The sequence below is a fragment of the Thunnus albacares genome, chromosome 16 (genome assembly GCF_914725855.1).
Source record: "Thunnus albacares chromosome 16, fThuAlb1.1, whole genome shotgun sequence".
NCBI classification, from domain to species: domain Eukaryota; kingdom Metazoa; phylum Chordata; class Actinopteri; order Scombriformes; family Scombridae; genus Thunnus; species Thunnus albacares.
This window is the reverse complement of record NC_058121.1, coordinates 20,887,010-20,903,128: the sequence shown is the minus strand read 5'-3', so window position 1 is coordinate 20,903,128 and position 16,119 is coordinate 20,887,010. Positions and strand designations below refer to the sequence as shown.

The 16,119-nt window shown below is 40.0% G+C and overlaps 1 protein-coding gene across 1 annotated transcript; it reads left to right on the top strand.

The window, feature by feature from the left end:
* Window positions 1-2,152: 2,152 nt before the first annotated feature.
* gtf2a1 (general transcription factor IIA, 1) lies at window positions 2,153-12,109 on the top strand. The gene is made up of 10 exons (XM_044329639.1): window positions 2,153-2,396; window positions 4,323-4,424; window positions 4,778-4,964; window positions 5,250-5,314; window positions 7,026-7,101; window positions 7,236-7,360; window positions 7,939-8,040; window positions 8,278-8,583; window positions 8,875-8,964; window positions 10,396-12,109. Exons 1-10 carry the CDS (start codon window positions 2,367-2,369, stop codon window positions 10,501-10,503), a joined length of 1,191 nt encoding a protein of 396 aa, XP_044185574.1. The 5' UTR covers window positions 2,153-2,366; the 3' UTR covers window positions 10,504-12,109.
* The last annotated feature ends 4,010 nt before the right edge of the window (window positions 12,110-16,119 follow it).

Below are 16,119 nucleotides of genomic sequence, written 5' to 3'. Positions count from 1 at the left end.
AAAGAAGTAAAAGAGTTAAGTGTACCAAAGAGTTCCTCAATGCCTTATCAATCCAAGTGGTGCCATTTTGGAGGCGTGTGGCAGTGGAAACCCATTCATAATTGAAGCCGAGACAGGCTTAATCTCGATCCAGTGCCTCTCTGTGCAGCACGCTCCCACCACCAACACAACTGGAGCTAGCTGCTCCTCTGTTGCTATGCAACTACAGCAAAGAAAGAGGGGGGGTGGGGGGGGGAGCAAAAAGTGTGCATTGTCTAGATCTTTAGAGGGCATCATACTTCTCAGTTACCAAGAGTGAGACTCAAAGGTAGCGACAACATGCCTCAGATAACAAAGCTTTATGTTTGATCATCTGATCACATCTCATAGTTTGAGAGGCACCTTCTAGACACAAGCTTTCAATCATCTTTTCCACATCACTTCCTTCTTCAAAGGTTACAAGTGAATTCAAAAGCATATTCTCATAAGTGTCAAGCAGGCCTTTAATTCCCCCTCAGTGAGATAAATTGAATGAATTCAGTTGTTGTGACACTGACGCACCATCTTAAGAGAAGGCAGAAGTGCTAAGTGGATTGATGCACAGAGAGCTGTGTGTTCCCCGGTCTATATCATCCATATCCACAGAATGACCAGTGAGGCAAGTTTCCATGGAGACAGAAGTGGAGGTAACGTTCTCTTGTCAGCTCTCATTTATTGCAAAGCTTTATTGTTTTTTGAAAACCACCACCCCCCCCCACCCCCTGGTAGTCAGGGTAGATGTGTTTCTGATTAAACAAAGAAGACCCACGGACAGGTCTCATCCAGAAAACTTCACTTACATCAACCTGTATTGAATTACATGGAAAATAGTTGCATGCTATACAAAGTGGATTGTGTGTGTGTGTGTGTTTCTGTGTGTGTCATGCAATTGCAAAACCAGAGCTTGTGTGCTAAGGTTCTGTTATGTAGTGTGATCACACTCTTGTGGCAGCATGGTGTTACTACATGAAAAAAGGGCTCTTGAAACATAAACAAAGGTACAAACTTGTCCCACATAACACACTGTAACGTATAAAGGAATTTAATTTGAATAGTAACAAATGTAATGGCGTGAAAATCCACATGTACCAATGAACAACTTCTTCATAAGGCAGACACCTACAGTTTGGATCTCATCCTTCCACGTTTCATCCAAATCAGACCATGTAGCCATTACAGGTTCTCAAAGTTATCATTCATTTCTCATTGAAATTAAACTTTTCATTAAAGATGTTTACATCAGGCCAATTAATGCATCATACATCCAATTTTTTTGTCAGGTCAGCACCACAGACTATAAGTTTCATCACTAACATGAATTATAGGCCAGAAATTGTTCAAATATTTGAACAATGACATTTAAGAAGTAGTATTAACTGTGGTGTTAATGCAAATGCAATTTTGAAAAGGCTGAGCTTGAATTACATTAATTTCACTGAAGTGTAAAACAGAATAAAGCAGGTTACACAAATGTATTACTTCACAAAAATGTTGGATATACTGTGGTCTCATTTGGCTACAGATCATGAGCCATATTCTATTAATTCTGACAACTTCAAGTAAAAAAAAAAAACATCAGGCATAGACACACACTGAAGGCTAAAGCTGTATTTCCATCTTGAAGTGTATTGGGATATAGTCTTAATGGAGACCAATGGGATTTCAAAATTGTATTGCAGTGCCCCCTTTTCTTTTTTTCTGTCATCAGACATGGCAGTAAAGTATTTTGTACTTTTTAAATCAGCTGGCTCCAAATGAACACTCCCCGAAATAAAGCTTGTGCTGTAATTCAGTTTGACCTTTACATTTTATTTTTATTATGTATTATTGCATTATTATCTTTATGCAGTATTATTTTTTACTAGGCTATAAACTACCGTCTGCAGACATTTAGGCTCCTGTAATGTTATAATTATCTCCCCTCTATGTGTCGGCATATTCACAGTAGGGATAATTCAGTAAACAAGGTCACAGCGAATTATAAAGCTAATGCGATCTGTACATCTTTATTTACCACATTGAATTTAAACTACATTTCCCAGCAGTACCTGTACTGATTAGTAATCATACTCGGCACGAAATCTCGCGCGATGTGCGGTATGACCCTGCCCTATGTCTCGCGCACTCGCAGCTCCATCGCTCAGTATATAAAGCAGGACAACGACGGAAGGAGGACGGCTGGGGAGTCGCAGCCCGGGATTGTAAATAAGACCGCAAAAACTGTGTTTTATTTACAAAAGTGATGCCGGCTGTTTTAAAATATCGTTCCCAGTTGTTTTAAACCGTTTTTCGTAATTTTTGGCTCTATTTCTCGCCTATTTCCGTGTGGTTTTTACACTACGCGTATAATGGCGAGCTCGGCTAACTCGAACCCAGTGGTAAGGATCAATCTCTAAGGATTGTCAGCGGGGGAAAATGTGGGTAAAGTTAATGGAAAGCTGTCGACGAGCTGGTTTTACTTACTGCAGTAAAATGAGAGTCTGCTTTTGCCAACACTTCACTGTTATATCCAATAAAATGCAAACTTAAGTTCATTTAATCGGCCATTTTAATCAGTTTTCGAAACTAACCTAGTTCTTCCAGATGAATCCATCTGGCATGAGCAACGTTTAAGCTACGTTAGAGGAGCTGTGTTGCCTTTTTTTTATAAATCAGGAAGGAGAAAAAGGTAAAACTGGTGCAGAAATTAATATTTAGTGATGAGAATGCATTTTTTTTTAAGTTGTATGGGCTGTTTGTCAGGTTAAAGCTTTCATGTGTTGGCAGTTAGTTGGTTCATTTTAGTGTCTCAGAGGCTTCTGACTTAAATGTGTGAAGCTAAATTGATTTTAATATATGGATTTATGGATATGTGATGTTTATTTAGTCAAAGATTGAGTCGTTGCTTGTGTAGAGACGAGTGAGTAACAGGGACAAATGGTAAATGTAAGATAAATGGCTATTTTTGCATACTAGTACAAATGTACGCAAAGCACCTTGCCATCATCCACTGCGAATGAATTTAGTTTATATATATATAAATATATAATTTTTTTTCTTGAAAATGAAAAGTCTCCGCAGCCGAAAAGTCGTCTTTTCAATTCTCAAAAAAACGTTCAGCCAACTGCCTCATCATTGTCCACCATTCCACGACCAGAAGGCAGGCTAGCCATCCCCAAAACCACCACTTTTACCACCATCTCATTACAATTTAGTCCTGCTCCCCACCGATAAGGCTATACTGCTTAGTCAAAGCTGATCACTTAGACGATATTAACACCCGAGATAGAAAAAAAAAAAAAATATCCTCCACATTCCGCCACAAATTGTTCAACGTGCGAGGCTGTCCGAGCGCGCAGTTTGCCGCTCCGTAAAATGGCTTCCACGTCTCCCCTCTCTTCGCTTCTGGCCCTCCTCCTTTGCGCTGCCTGGGTTTTATACAGCCATATTGGCTCTCTAATATAGACTGCCCGGGATGGGAAGGTGCTACTCGACGCTACGTCACCGGCTCTACATATAAACACCAGACTGTGCTTTAAATAGTGGAGGAGCAGACAGGGCCGAGGAGGGGGAGGGAAGGAGAGACCGAGGTCCGTCCTGCGGACATCGGGGACAATGCAGTGCAGTGAGCGGCGGTGGCGGTAGCGTTGGTGTTGTTGGTGGTGGTGGTGTTGTTGGTGGTGGCGGCGGCCTGCGTGTGTGTGTCGCTCCGCTTTCTTCTCTTGCCGAAATGTCGGCTGTTGTTAGACGTTTTAACCGGTGTACATCTGTTGTTTGTGTGCGCCATGCGTGCCACCGTATCCCACGAAGAGCATCTAGCTTGTTGGTCGAGACAGACAGACATTTACATACATAAATATATAGACATGGTTCATAAAGATTAGCATTAAAAGAAAAAGCAACACAGTTCTTGCAGTTGCAGCTGAAATCAAGGGGATTATATTGCATGGAGCAGTTATAGCACTTTAGCTTGCTATATACAACAGCTATTCATCAGATGTTACCATAAAATTCCAATTTATGCTTATTTGGCATGGTAAAATTGAATGTATTGTCATATCTGACATGGTTTGTTATAAATGTTTTGCTGCTGTTCTGACAGCAGACGTCTAAAGCACTTTTTTTATACTGATCTCTGTCTAATAAATATATTTCTGAATTCCACAAGCCATTATCTTTGTTAAAGTAAATACCGGTGGGTAAATTATTTATAATACCAGGCATTTGTTATACTTATCATCTAAATTAATAGGTGTTCTGCAGCATACACTTATGTAATCAAAATGTGTTTCCTTTCCTTTTTTTTTGTGCTTGCTCCCTCATAGCCTAAACTATACAAGTCTGTGATTGAGGATGTGATCAACGAGGTGCGAGAGCTGTTCCTGGACGAGGGAGTGGATGAGCAAGTGCTCCTGGAGCTGAAAACGGTAACTGACCTCAGCAGGGTTGTTCCTGTGTGCGACCATAACAGGGGAAATTAAAAAAAAAATAAACCTGAGCGGAAGTGTGTGGAGGTGTACTTCATCCTCGTCTCATAGTAACAGCTGGTTTTAAGCTTTTGTTTGTATTTCCCAACTGTCAGCGACTCATATGAGAACTTCCCCTTTATAATAACGAAGTAGATCATTGTAACAATGTCCTGGATGGAAAAGGGGTACGTCACAAAATATTATTATTGTTCCAACATGGAGAAACCCATGTTGGAACAATAATAACAATCCAGTTCCAGACTAACAAATGGTGCTTTTTCTACCACTTTTGTTTCTGCCTGATGTTTCAGCTATGGGAGAACAAACTGTTGCAGTCCAAGGCAGTGGAGGGCTTCCATACTGAGGAACAGGCAGCCCTGCAGGCCGCTCAGCAACAGCAGCAACAACAACAGCAGGTTCAGCCTGTCCAACAGGTCCAGCAAGTTACCCAGCAAGCGCAGACCCAGCAAGTCATCTTGCCCCCCCAACAGCAGCAAGGTTGGTTTAATAGAACAATTAAGACATAAATACAATAAGAGAAACATCAAACATTTATGAATACCATTTTTACACATCACAAAAATACTTAAGAAATAATTTTGCCCAATTTATAGACTACCTTAGAATTAGATTTTTAGAGCCCAATTTAAGGATAAATTATTCAACCAACTCAGTGTTCACAGATCTATTTGCTCTGCTCATTTAACATCATTTTCCACTGAGGGTATTATGAGTAGTACTGGAGCATATTATAGTATAACCTGAACATGTTTCTCTCCGCAGCTCCCCAGCAGCAAGTCATTGTTCAGGATTCCAAGATTCTACAGCACATGAGTGCAACGGGGATGGTAAGTGGATATGTAACGCATAAAACGAACAGAAGCAGTACAATTGTAGTCTGGGGGGAAAAAAAACAGACCTCCGCCGTATATAGACAGTCTCACACAGACTCCTGTCATTTATTCATTCATATACTTTGTGACTCCTTTACTTACTGAGGTTGGCGGTTTACTCCAAACTAAATAAAATTCGCCGTCGTGTAGACTGCTGCCAGATATTGCGGTCGGGTTAAAACATACTCACCGCAACTCCAGATGTGTTCGTTTTATGTTCGTTTTCTCTCGCATGTTTGTCAAAACAAGTAAAGTAGTAGTACAGAGTAGTTTGAATAAGTCTATGTAAGTAAACCAAAAACAGTGGCCTACCACCAGTCTTCTTTATATCTTACCACCTGACATTAACAATGAATTGGACACGAGGGAAGCTCCGGTCCATGAATTGCCATTCGTTTGTGTTCTTGCTCAGCTATATTACACGTGGTCTTAGTGAAAGGATAACTAGTTTTGGGGTTTTTTTGCTTATTTTTGGTTGAATTTTGAAAATAAGGCCCCAGTCTGTCTAAAAACAATAGGAGAAGACCTTGAAAAGAGGGACATTGTTCCCTTTTATTATTATGGGGGTTGAATAGAGGTAATAAAATGAACATACTACTAAGAATATCTTTTTTATTCTCCTCTATATATATATTTTAAGTTTACAGCACAATGGTTTAAAAAGCTCAAAAGTATAATGACATGTTTTATATGGAACAAAAAGACCGAGACTAGATCATAAAAAGCTAGCTTTGTCCAAAAATAAAGGTGGTTTGGGTGTTCCAGTACTGTCTCGGGCATACACAGCACAGCACAGGACAATGAGGCCAGTCTGGAATGGCTTAAAGCGAGAGATTACTACTCGAACATGACAAAAATCTTTCAGTATAGACAATCAAGGATCTTTAAGTGTCTCTGCGGGCTTTTTCCCTCAGAGCAGGATGGTCTAATAACAGATGTATGAAGGGTCAGGAGGACACGGGAAGGTAGAGAGGAGTGTTAAGACCTCCAGGGAGTTGTAGTAAGAGCCTTGATTATAGTTTAGATAAAACTGGGGACATAACATCCTCTTATGAGCTCCTGTTGAGTCTCATACACACATTGACAAACACACCTTTTCCTTCATCATTTTTCACACAATGGAGTGGAGTGTCACATTTTCCTTCCTTTTGTACCCCCCCCCCCCCGTTTGGCAAGCCATGTGTTAGTGTCAAGGCTTGAATCTGTGCCATTGTAGTTAATTGTGTTTTTTTTTCCTTCCTCTTTTTTTTAAAGCTTCACTCGCAGATTTCTAACCTTTTTACCATCAAACCTGGCAGATAAAATGAAGGAATGCAAATAAATAGACACTGCTTTTATCACATCAGCCACAGGAACATTTAAATCTCTCGTGAGAAATGTACTTAAGCCATAAACACCTGCGCGTGTGTGTACTCAAGCCAGTGTGTATGTTTAATAATTTTAGAGGGTATTTACACCGTGACAACCTTTAGACCTGTAACAGTATTGTTTTCCACATTATTGAATCCTAAAATGACTTACTTTAGGCTATATTCGGATATATTATCTTGCCTCAGGACTTAATGTTTGTGTGTGTGTGTGTGTGTGTGTGTGTGTGTGCATAAGTGTGTGTCCCTCACTTCCCCTCAGACACTCTTATATGCATGTTTCTCTTTTCCTCCACTAGAGTGCAGCAGCTACCGCGGCAACCCTTGCTTTGCCTACAGGGGTCTCCCCATACCAACAGCTCATCACCAGCCAAGGTAAAACACACACATTTCTGCACATTCAGTTTTATATTTCCATGCCAAAATGCTGCTGAATAGTCATATTAAGCCACAGCTACAGGAAATGCACGCTCATTCACAATAACGCTTTCCGTTTTGTGGTCTCTCAGGTCAGATCCTGCAGGTTGTCCGCGCCCCCAACGGGACTCAGTACATCATCCAGCAGCCTCAGCAGCAGATCCTCCTGCAGCAGCAAATGCAGCCCGGTGGCGTGCAGGCCCCGGTCATACAACAGGTATGTAGGTCAGCCCAGGACACCTAGATTTGATTTAAGGAGTGAAAATGTGTCCACCGTGTTTATCTTGGTCTTGAGGATGGACACCCAACAGTTCATCCTGTATCTGATCAGTCCATAATCTGTTCATGATTTATTAAGTTAAATGAAGCTGTTTGGCTGCATAGCTGTGGGTCTTCTGGCGTTTAAAGCAGTGGAAGAACCAACTTGTGGAAAAATTAGCTTGAAAGATGTGAAATATAATGCCTTGAAAAACATCAAGAGGACACTGACTGCTTGTCTGTAATGTCACCCCCACCCCCCAAAGAAACCTAATCTGTGACGTGACCCCTGCTATCAGTGACCTCCTCACACAGACCCATAATAGTAAAATACAGTTAAATGCATCATAACTACGTAATGATCCAGCATTCAGCTTTCTCAACAATACGGCAATACTGCATGGAAGTTGGACTGATAAGACAACTGAGATAATAAAAGAACTTTTAGGCATTTTAAGATGTAAATCCATTAAAAAAACCTCCCAACAAGACTGCTAACTGCTATAAACTGAGTTCTTCTGTCGACTGTCTGTCCAGGTCCTGGCTCCTCTGCAGGGAGGCCTGCCCCAGCAAACAGGAGTCATCATCCAGCCGCAGCAGATCGTCTTAGCAGGAAACAAAGTCCAAGGCGGTACACAGGTTAGCACTTATGACTGTTGTAATTGCTCTTTTCTTGGAAGTGGGCTGTAAAGTTTTGGAGTTTTATTTAATAAATTGTCTGTAACTAAACAATTGGCAACTGTTATGCATTGCAGTTAATGTTGGTATTTCTAGGACCTTGGTTTTGAGTTTTCTGCACCTTAAAGTTGAAACACAGCCTAAATCCAGCATGGTATAAACGTCTCTTTTCTGTTCCTGCGCTCCTTCTCCCGTTAGGTGATGCAGGCAGCTATGGCGCCGCAGCCCGGTCAGGCGGCAGCAGCAGCAGCAGCAGCTCAGGTCCAGCAGATTCAGCAGGCCCAGGGTGCAGCTGCACCACAGGCCCAACAGCAGCCCCAGGCGCAGCAGGCCCAGGCTCAGGCTCAAGCCCAGCCTCAGGCACAGCAGCCTCCCATGATGCTGCAGGTGGACGGAGCCGGAGACACCTCTTCAGAAGAGGACGAGGATGAGGAGGAGGAGTATGACGAAGACGACGAGGAGGAGAAAGACAAGGACGGGGGAGAGGACGGGCAGGTGGAGGAGGTGAGCCCAAACAGTTAAATGTGAAGTCAAACAGACACAGAACAGTTTTACAGCAGATGTTCTGCGGTGCTGCTTGTTGTCAGACTCAGTACAGTGAATTGTAAATGGCCTTAATGGGTGAGTGTCGTCTCTTTGGATAATAAATAATGTATCTTCCCCTAGTGTGTCTCTCTGAATCAAGAGGGTGGGTCAACTCGGCACAGAGAGCCAGTGTGTGCTCATCACGTCGTATAGACCAGCTTCCAGAACATTTAACCTTATTCAACTTGTGTGTGTTTTTTTTCTTGCCAGGAGCCTCTGAACAGCGGGGATGATGTCAGCGATGAGGAGGACCAGGAGCTGTTTGATACAGACAATGTAGTGGTGTGCCAGTATGACAAGGTAGGAAATGACCTACTCTGTGAGAGAATAACCGAAATAACTTACTTACTTACTTACTTACTCAACCTGCTTGTGTAAATATTCAAGTGCCAAACAGATTTTACACTAGACTTTTTTTTTTTGACGGCCATTATTGCCGTTAAATTTCAGAATTCCAGCCATATGGAACAACTACCAGACATATTTTATATAGTCATATAATAGCCTACATTTAAACAGCAATAAACCACAAATCCTATGATCCAACAAATGTATTTTGTTAAAAGTAGTCAGCTGAATGAACTCTTCACAAACTTTGGGAGCTGAGCTACAACAATAAAATAAAACAAATAGCCTTGTCAGCTTAATGCAGCCATGCGGGCAGCTGCAGCTCTGCCACCACCACCCCCCCCCCCCCCCCCCCCCCCACCCCCCCACCTGCCACGGTCTCCCTGAGCCCACCTCTCACCTCTCTTTCACTGTGCCAGTGCTAGATGTAACGTTACCTGAGAGAAAACGGTAAGACTTTTCAAAGTCGTGTTAACCGCTGTGGAGCCAAAGCGCAGGACTGTTGCCACGCTAACACCTGATCAAACACTCAGCGAATCTTTTAATGTCTTAACAGCAGATGCAAAACAAACTTTAGCATAACATAAGTTTATATTTAAGTTGTCTTGGCAACATACTCACACAACATTAGGCTATTTAATATGCTATTAATGAATTTATTTATTTATCAGCATATTTCTCACCGGACATTTTGGCTGTTGATACTTTTACCTGCTGGAGCCGACATTACGCCCACTAACGTAAACCCTGGTGCCAGATTTTTAATTCTCTTCTATCTGTTGATCCAGAGTTTTCTCCAGAGCATGTGGGGTTTTATGTACATCTAACTCCTTTTTATTATGTAATATCAAGATGTAGACACACATTTTGACATTTACACCTACGGGGCAATTTGGAGTCGCTGAAAATGAGTTTGTTTTTATTCAGCATCATCATCATAAAATAGCAGTATTTGTGGTGACAACCAGGGAGAAAATGTGTTAATATGAATAAAAACCCACCGCAGATTTACTACACAAGACTTAAATAAAACATGAATGTAATTTCAACTTAATAAAGGAAATATTTATAAATATTTATAAGTTGTTCCAAGTTATAACTTAGATCATACAGTTTCACTGTAAAAGCTGTTGCAGACTGAAGGATAGGATGTTCCTAATGCCTCTTAAAGTTATTTCATATTTCTTAATGTATTGCAACTCTTTTTGATGCTAATTCAGTGCTAATAAAGAACTGTAAGTGAACACTGCTCAATATTCCAGTGCTCTAGAGTCTGTGTGTGCATAGGCTAAAGACATTAGTGACTCTGTCCACTGTAAGCTGAAACATTGTCCATCTGTCCTTGACGCCCACAACACTCATTTCCTTCTCTTTACTCCTCAGATTCACAGAAGTAAGAACAAATGGAAATTCCACCTGAAGGACGGGATCATGAATCTGAACGGGAGAGACTATGTCTTCTCCAAAGCCATTGGGGATGCCGAATGGTGAAGTAGGAAAAAAAAACAACAACAACAACGACAACAACAAAAAAGCAAAACAGACAAAGCAACAGGAGCAGGAACTCTGTAACTCCTTCTATCCAGTTAACAGACTGTTCAATATCCTTCCATATCCTGTGACTGGATTCATTTCAGGAAACTTCTTCTGAGTCTTTGAGAACTCTGACAAACCCAAAGGACTGTGAGGTACCGTACAAAAAAACCCCCGAGTGTCGTCAATAACACTCGACTAGCCTTGCGGGACGAGAAACCTACAGGGGGAAGGGAAAGCCTGCGAATAGAGCGCTCTCTCTTTTTGTTTCTCTACCTATTTCCTGAGAGAATTCACACACATTGGAAAGTAAGCATTTCACATCGTACAGGTGTAGTGGACCAGTGTGACCTGACCTGCCCCGCCACAGGAGGTCAGAGGTCATTCATTATAACCCCCCCACCCCCCGTAGATGAAAAAAAAAAACACCTTCAAAAATGCACTGTAGTCGGTTGACTGGATTGACTCGTGTCTACATTTAAGTCCAAACTTAGTGCCACCAGTCAAGATCGCTGCCTTTAGAACGGCCAGAATCAACTTTTTTGGCTTCTAATTTTTTTTTTTGTTCTCGGATCATAATCCTGTCTCAATTCTCATGTTTATGAAAATGGTGCTCCAGAGTGTTTTATGTAGTTAACCTGTTATTGTTTTAAACATTTTTTTTAAGAATGTGTTTGATGAAGGGTTAATACAAAGAAGGTAGAAATTACATTAATCTTAAAATAACTAATAGTTGTGTAAAGGCATTTTTTTTTTTTTTTTTTTTAATCTTCTGAGTGCTGAATCCAAAAATATTGTTCTTTTTTCCCCCCAATCAGCTTCTCTGGAGCTTCATTCCAACAAAAAAAAAAAAAGAAAGAAAGAAAGAAAAGAAAGAAAGAAAAGCAGATCCAACACTGAATTCATTTAAGAACTGTACAAAATGTCTGAAAGTTTGTCCTGTTGGTGTTGCTCTTAATTTTTAGTTTTCTGCAGCCGTCTAAAAATTTTGCACTGTCAGTTTATCGGTGTGTCGTGAAATCAAGTCAGTCAAGTTAATCAAGTAGCCACAGTGTGCTTTGTCGTGTGTGTGTGTGTGTGTGTGTGTGTGTGTGTGTGTGTGTGTGTGTGTGTGTGTGTGTGTGAGAGAGAGAGACAGACAGACAGTGACTGACTCCACAGGCGTGTGGTGAGTGTTCATGTGTGTTTATGTTGATTAATGTATGTCGGCACCATTTTTCTCTGGAAATCTATTAGTCTTTTTTTTTTTTTTTTTTTTTTTTTTTTTTTTTTTTTTGCACACCCCATAATCTCAAAATGTCACAGTTGAAACTGTAAAACAGAGATTTTAATGTTTTGGGTTTTTTTGTTTTGTTTTCCTTTCTTTTCTGTTATTTGGTGGGGGCAGGGCGGTGTCCTTTTTTTTTTTTTTTTTTTTTTTTCTATTTATTCCTGAAAGTTCATGAAATGTTCTATTTTTTGAAAGGTTGGAAAGCCGCACCAAACTGTGCTCTTATAATCTAATAAGTGTTCCTTTTTTTTTTTTTTTTTTTTCTTCTCTCTCTCTGTTGGCTGGACAAAGCTACATAACGCTGTGTTCCAAAAATCATTTCGTCCACCATATGTTCTCTTGTGCTTTCATTTTATTCATGACTTTTAAATGAGAATATTTTCTATCGAAGTGAGTTTAACTCTGGGTGGGTGGGTGGGGGGGGCTGTGTGTTTCTCTGCAGATTGTTTTTAGTGCCCCTGTTGCAGCAGTTTGAAATAAAGTACTCATTTTTTTTGGCTGTTGTGTCGATTTGGTTGTTGGTTTGCTCTGTAGAGTGCTTTTAAAGATACATCAACACCAAGGAAGCACTGATAAGACGTCTGATATAGAAACAAGAAGTGATAAAAAGGTCATATAAATATTAATGGAATAAAAAGCATTTTTCCCCACTAATTAAAAAAAGTAGTTTTTCTGCATCTCTTTTTGTTTCACGGACATTTAAAACAAAGTGTTCAAAGCTGTCACTTTTACATGAATACTGTTAATAAATAGCCCCCTCACCATCCTCGTATAACAAAGATAAAAAATGTCAAGGGATAAGTTTCTGACACATTTCAACTAGAGCACTGTTAAAAGAACCATTATAGTCTCTTGATCCCAGTCTCTGAAGACAAAAGCATCCAGTAGCTCTACATGGATATTGTCACTAAAATCAAACTAGCTTGTAGTTGCTTATTTTTATGTTCATCTCCATATCGTTGGATGTTGCGTGTGCCTTTATTTTTGAATTTTTATTTCAGTTTTCTGGTATTTACAAAAGATTAGAAAATGTATTCTCTGCTTCCTAATTATACTGTCGTGTGTTCTAACTGCTGTTCAGATAATTAAGGAAATGTATTGTTCATTTAATTTTTTAAATTAAATCAAGTTTGAAAGAAAAATTCCAAAGGTTGTGCTTTGAATGCGTTAAGTTGTCTTTCTGCAAAAGAAAACCTTCACTTTTGTTTATTTCTTCCCTAATGTCTAACAGGTGAATAAATCAAATCAGTGTTAGCATTATTGTTCAAGTTCACTAGTCTTCAAACACGACTTCTTACCGTACTGCAACAGTTTCCAACCTTTTTTTTTTTTTTTGTCTGGTGTGACTGTCAGATGAACTCAAATACCTCTTCATCAGCACTGCCCCTCATCTTCCAAATGTGTTTATTTGAATTGATTTGAAAATTAATGATATATAATACTGTTAATTAAGTGGATATTGTTACTATAATATTTTCACACATTTAAACAGTCAATGTCTAGGTTGGTATGGTCAAGTTTGCATCATCCTACTACTAGACATCAACCATTTATCCCTTACTTAACCTATATATTGTATTTCAACAATTTATCCATTATTTTTGGCTATTTCAAAAATTTGTTCTTTATTTTTCATTAACTCAAACATTTATCCATTATTTTTCGCTAACAATTTCAATAATTCACGCATTAGTTTCAGCTATTTCAACCATTTATCTATTATTTCTCATTCTACCATTTATATAGTTCTTTTATCTGAGTATTTCAACCATTAATTCATTACATTAAGCTATCAATTTCATTCATCCATAACAGTTATTTCAACTGTTCATCCATTACCTGTCTATTTTAACTGTTTATCCAATCTCAATCACATAATACAATGTACACAAGTGTTACAGCTGACTAAATATGGAGATATATTTGTTAATCAAATTTCTCAAATTAAATGAGCTACTCTATAATGCACATAACCCATGATAACTGCATAAGTATAACTTGGGGTACAAGTAATCCTGATTTAGTAACCCTTATTACATCTGACGCAACATAAATGTGCCAGACCCAGAATCTGCCCCAGCCTGTCTTCAATTCCACTTTCTAGCTGTATAATCCAGCATCTGGATGGCTGTCAGGGTCTGCACAGTATGGGCGTTCTCCCTGCCTTTCCCTTAATTCCTACCCAAACTGATACAATCCCTGTGTATTTCCTTTTGGGTAATTATGAGATGAAGGTGTGGTGCTGTCTGGGATTAAAGCCGAATCAGAAACTACAGGGAGAGTTTTGCCCTTCATTGTAAACGGATTTGAGGCAGGCTGTCACTACTACAGTATATCATGCTTCACAAAGACGTATTCAGCCCTGAACAGACCTGGTGGAGGAAGTATGTATCCCTGGCTGCCTCTGATGAAGTGGGCCCTCTTGCTACTCCTGGGCACTCAGACATGAGAGTCTGAGCTGCTGGCGAAGGAGGCTTATAATGAGGCCCTGGAGATATCTAGCTTAGACTCTATAGCTTTTTCTCTCTATAGCTTTCTCAACTAACTGACAGTGACTGCCAATCAGCTACATGGCAAAATAGAGTTTGTAGGCTTCAGTGGAATGTAGTAGGCAGGTCTGCAGGCTGTGGCACATCAAGTTCTCTGTATTCTGAAAAGATGTGAAGCTCTTTGGGACAAAGAGACTCTTTTTTTTTGAGATTCCTCCTTTCCTGATTTCTCTCCGTCCTCTTATGCCTTTGCAGTGTCCCATTCTAGTGTGTCCAATAGGCAGAGGTGGGACAAACTTGTTTTAAAAGTCACATAAGTCTTGGTTCTAAAGTCTCAAGTCTCAAGTCTAATCCCAAGTCAAGTTCAAGTCTTTAAATCTTGTTTTTAGCCACATTGCTACTGTTGCTCCATGTATGCTCTTTGATCCAGACTGAAAACGTATATTGGATGGATGACATTCATGGTTCCCAGAGGATGAATCCCGATAACTTTCGTGACTCCCTGACTTTTCCTCTAGCAATGAGGTTGACATTTTTGGTTTTCAGTGAAATAGCTTGACAACTATTGGATGGATTGACATAAAATTCAGTACAGATATGCATGGTGTCTGGAGGATGAATCAGCCTGACTTTTAGTGATCCCCTGACTTTTCATGTAGCATCACCAACAGGTCAAACATGTTCACTTACTTTGTGAAATCTCAAGATGTGGAGGATGGATCGGCGCAAAATCTTATACAAACATTCATGGTTCCCAGTGGATGTGTCCTAATGACTGTGGCATTGACATTCGTGGTTTTGAGTGAAAGGTATTGACAGCTATTGGATGGATTGCCATGAAATCTGGTACACACATTCATGTCCCTCTTGAATTAATTGCAATAACTTTGGTAATCTCTGATCTAGCACCACCATTATGTTGAAATGTTTTTTGTCCAATACTTTGATTTACGACCATAAACTTGCAGCACTAATGGCGTTCCTATCAGCCTCAGCTGTACTTTGTGTTTTGAGCTAATTGACAAATGTTACGATGCTAACATGCTAAACATCAGCATGTTAACATTGTGATTGTGCACATGTTATTCTGATGTTAGCCAATCTGCATACTTAGTGCAATTTAGGCCCCACTGTTTTGTTTTTTTTAATCAGAAAATCTTTAAAAAATAATTTGTGCTGCAAGCAGTCCCTTGCAAGGATCAGTGCACAAGCAATTAGTCCCATTCACCACTGCAGCTGGCACCCTTAGTAACTGAAATGCTGAAATTTTTTTAAACAAAGGCTTTTAGCCAGGATTTCCTCCTGTGTACATTTAGTGAACAATATGGCACTCTGATTTAGTCATTTTTGTGACGTACCATGCACAGCACATGGCCAATCTGAGTTTGTAATGTTCCAGATGTCATAGACAAAATACATATTGGGAGTCTTATTGTACTGCAAGGATGTACATGATGCACGGATCAACTGTATATCATAGTGAGATGTTTGGTGAGAGCAGAAAACATAAAACTGTTGTCCTGGGTGAGAGAAATCACAACACCGGGACAAGTGTTTTCACTGACATCCACTTTGTGGTTCACTCTAGTAGTCACTCTTCTCTGAGAGAGGAACTTGACCCTTCAAGAATACCGTCCATGCCTGCTTGCCCATTGAATAACGTAAGGAATGACGTCATAAATAAAGGGATTTTATGTTCCCAGGAGCAAGAGCTGGATGGATACTTGAAGACTTTGACCTTATTTGAGCGACCAAGGCTATTTCTAAATCTCTTGACAGATTTTTATAACTGCTTCAGACCTTCCACCTCAGTCT

Bases quoted from the DNA above. Each gene is read 5' to 3' on its own strand.
- gtf2a1 (XM_044329639.1), top strand. From the start codon at position 2,367: ATGGCGAGCTCGGCTAACTCGAACCCAGTG. The intron at 2,397-4,322 runs GTAAGGATCAAT...GCTCCCTCATAG, and splicing joins CGGCTAACTCGAACCCAGTG to CCTAAACTATACAAGTCTGT. The intron at 7,361-7,938 runs GTATGTAGGTCA...CTGTCTGTCCAG, and splicing joins AGGCCCCGGTCATACAACAG to GTCCTGGCTCCTCTGCAGGG.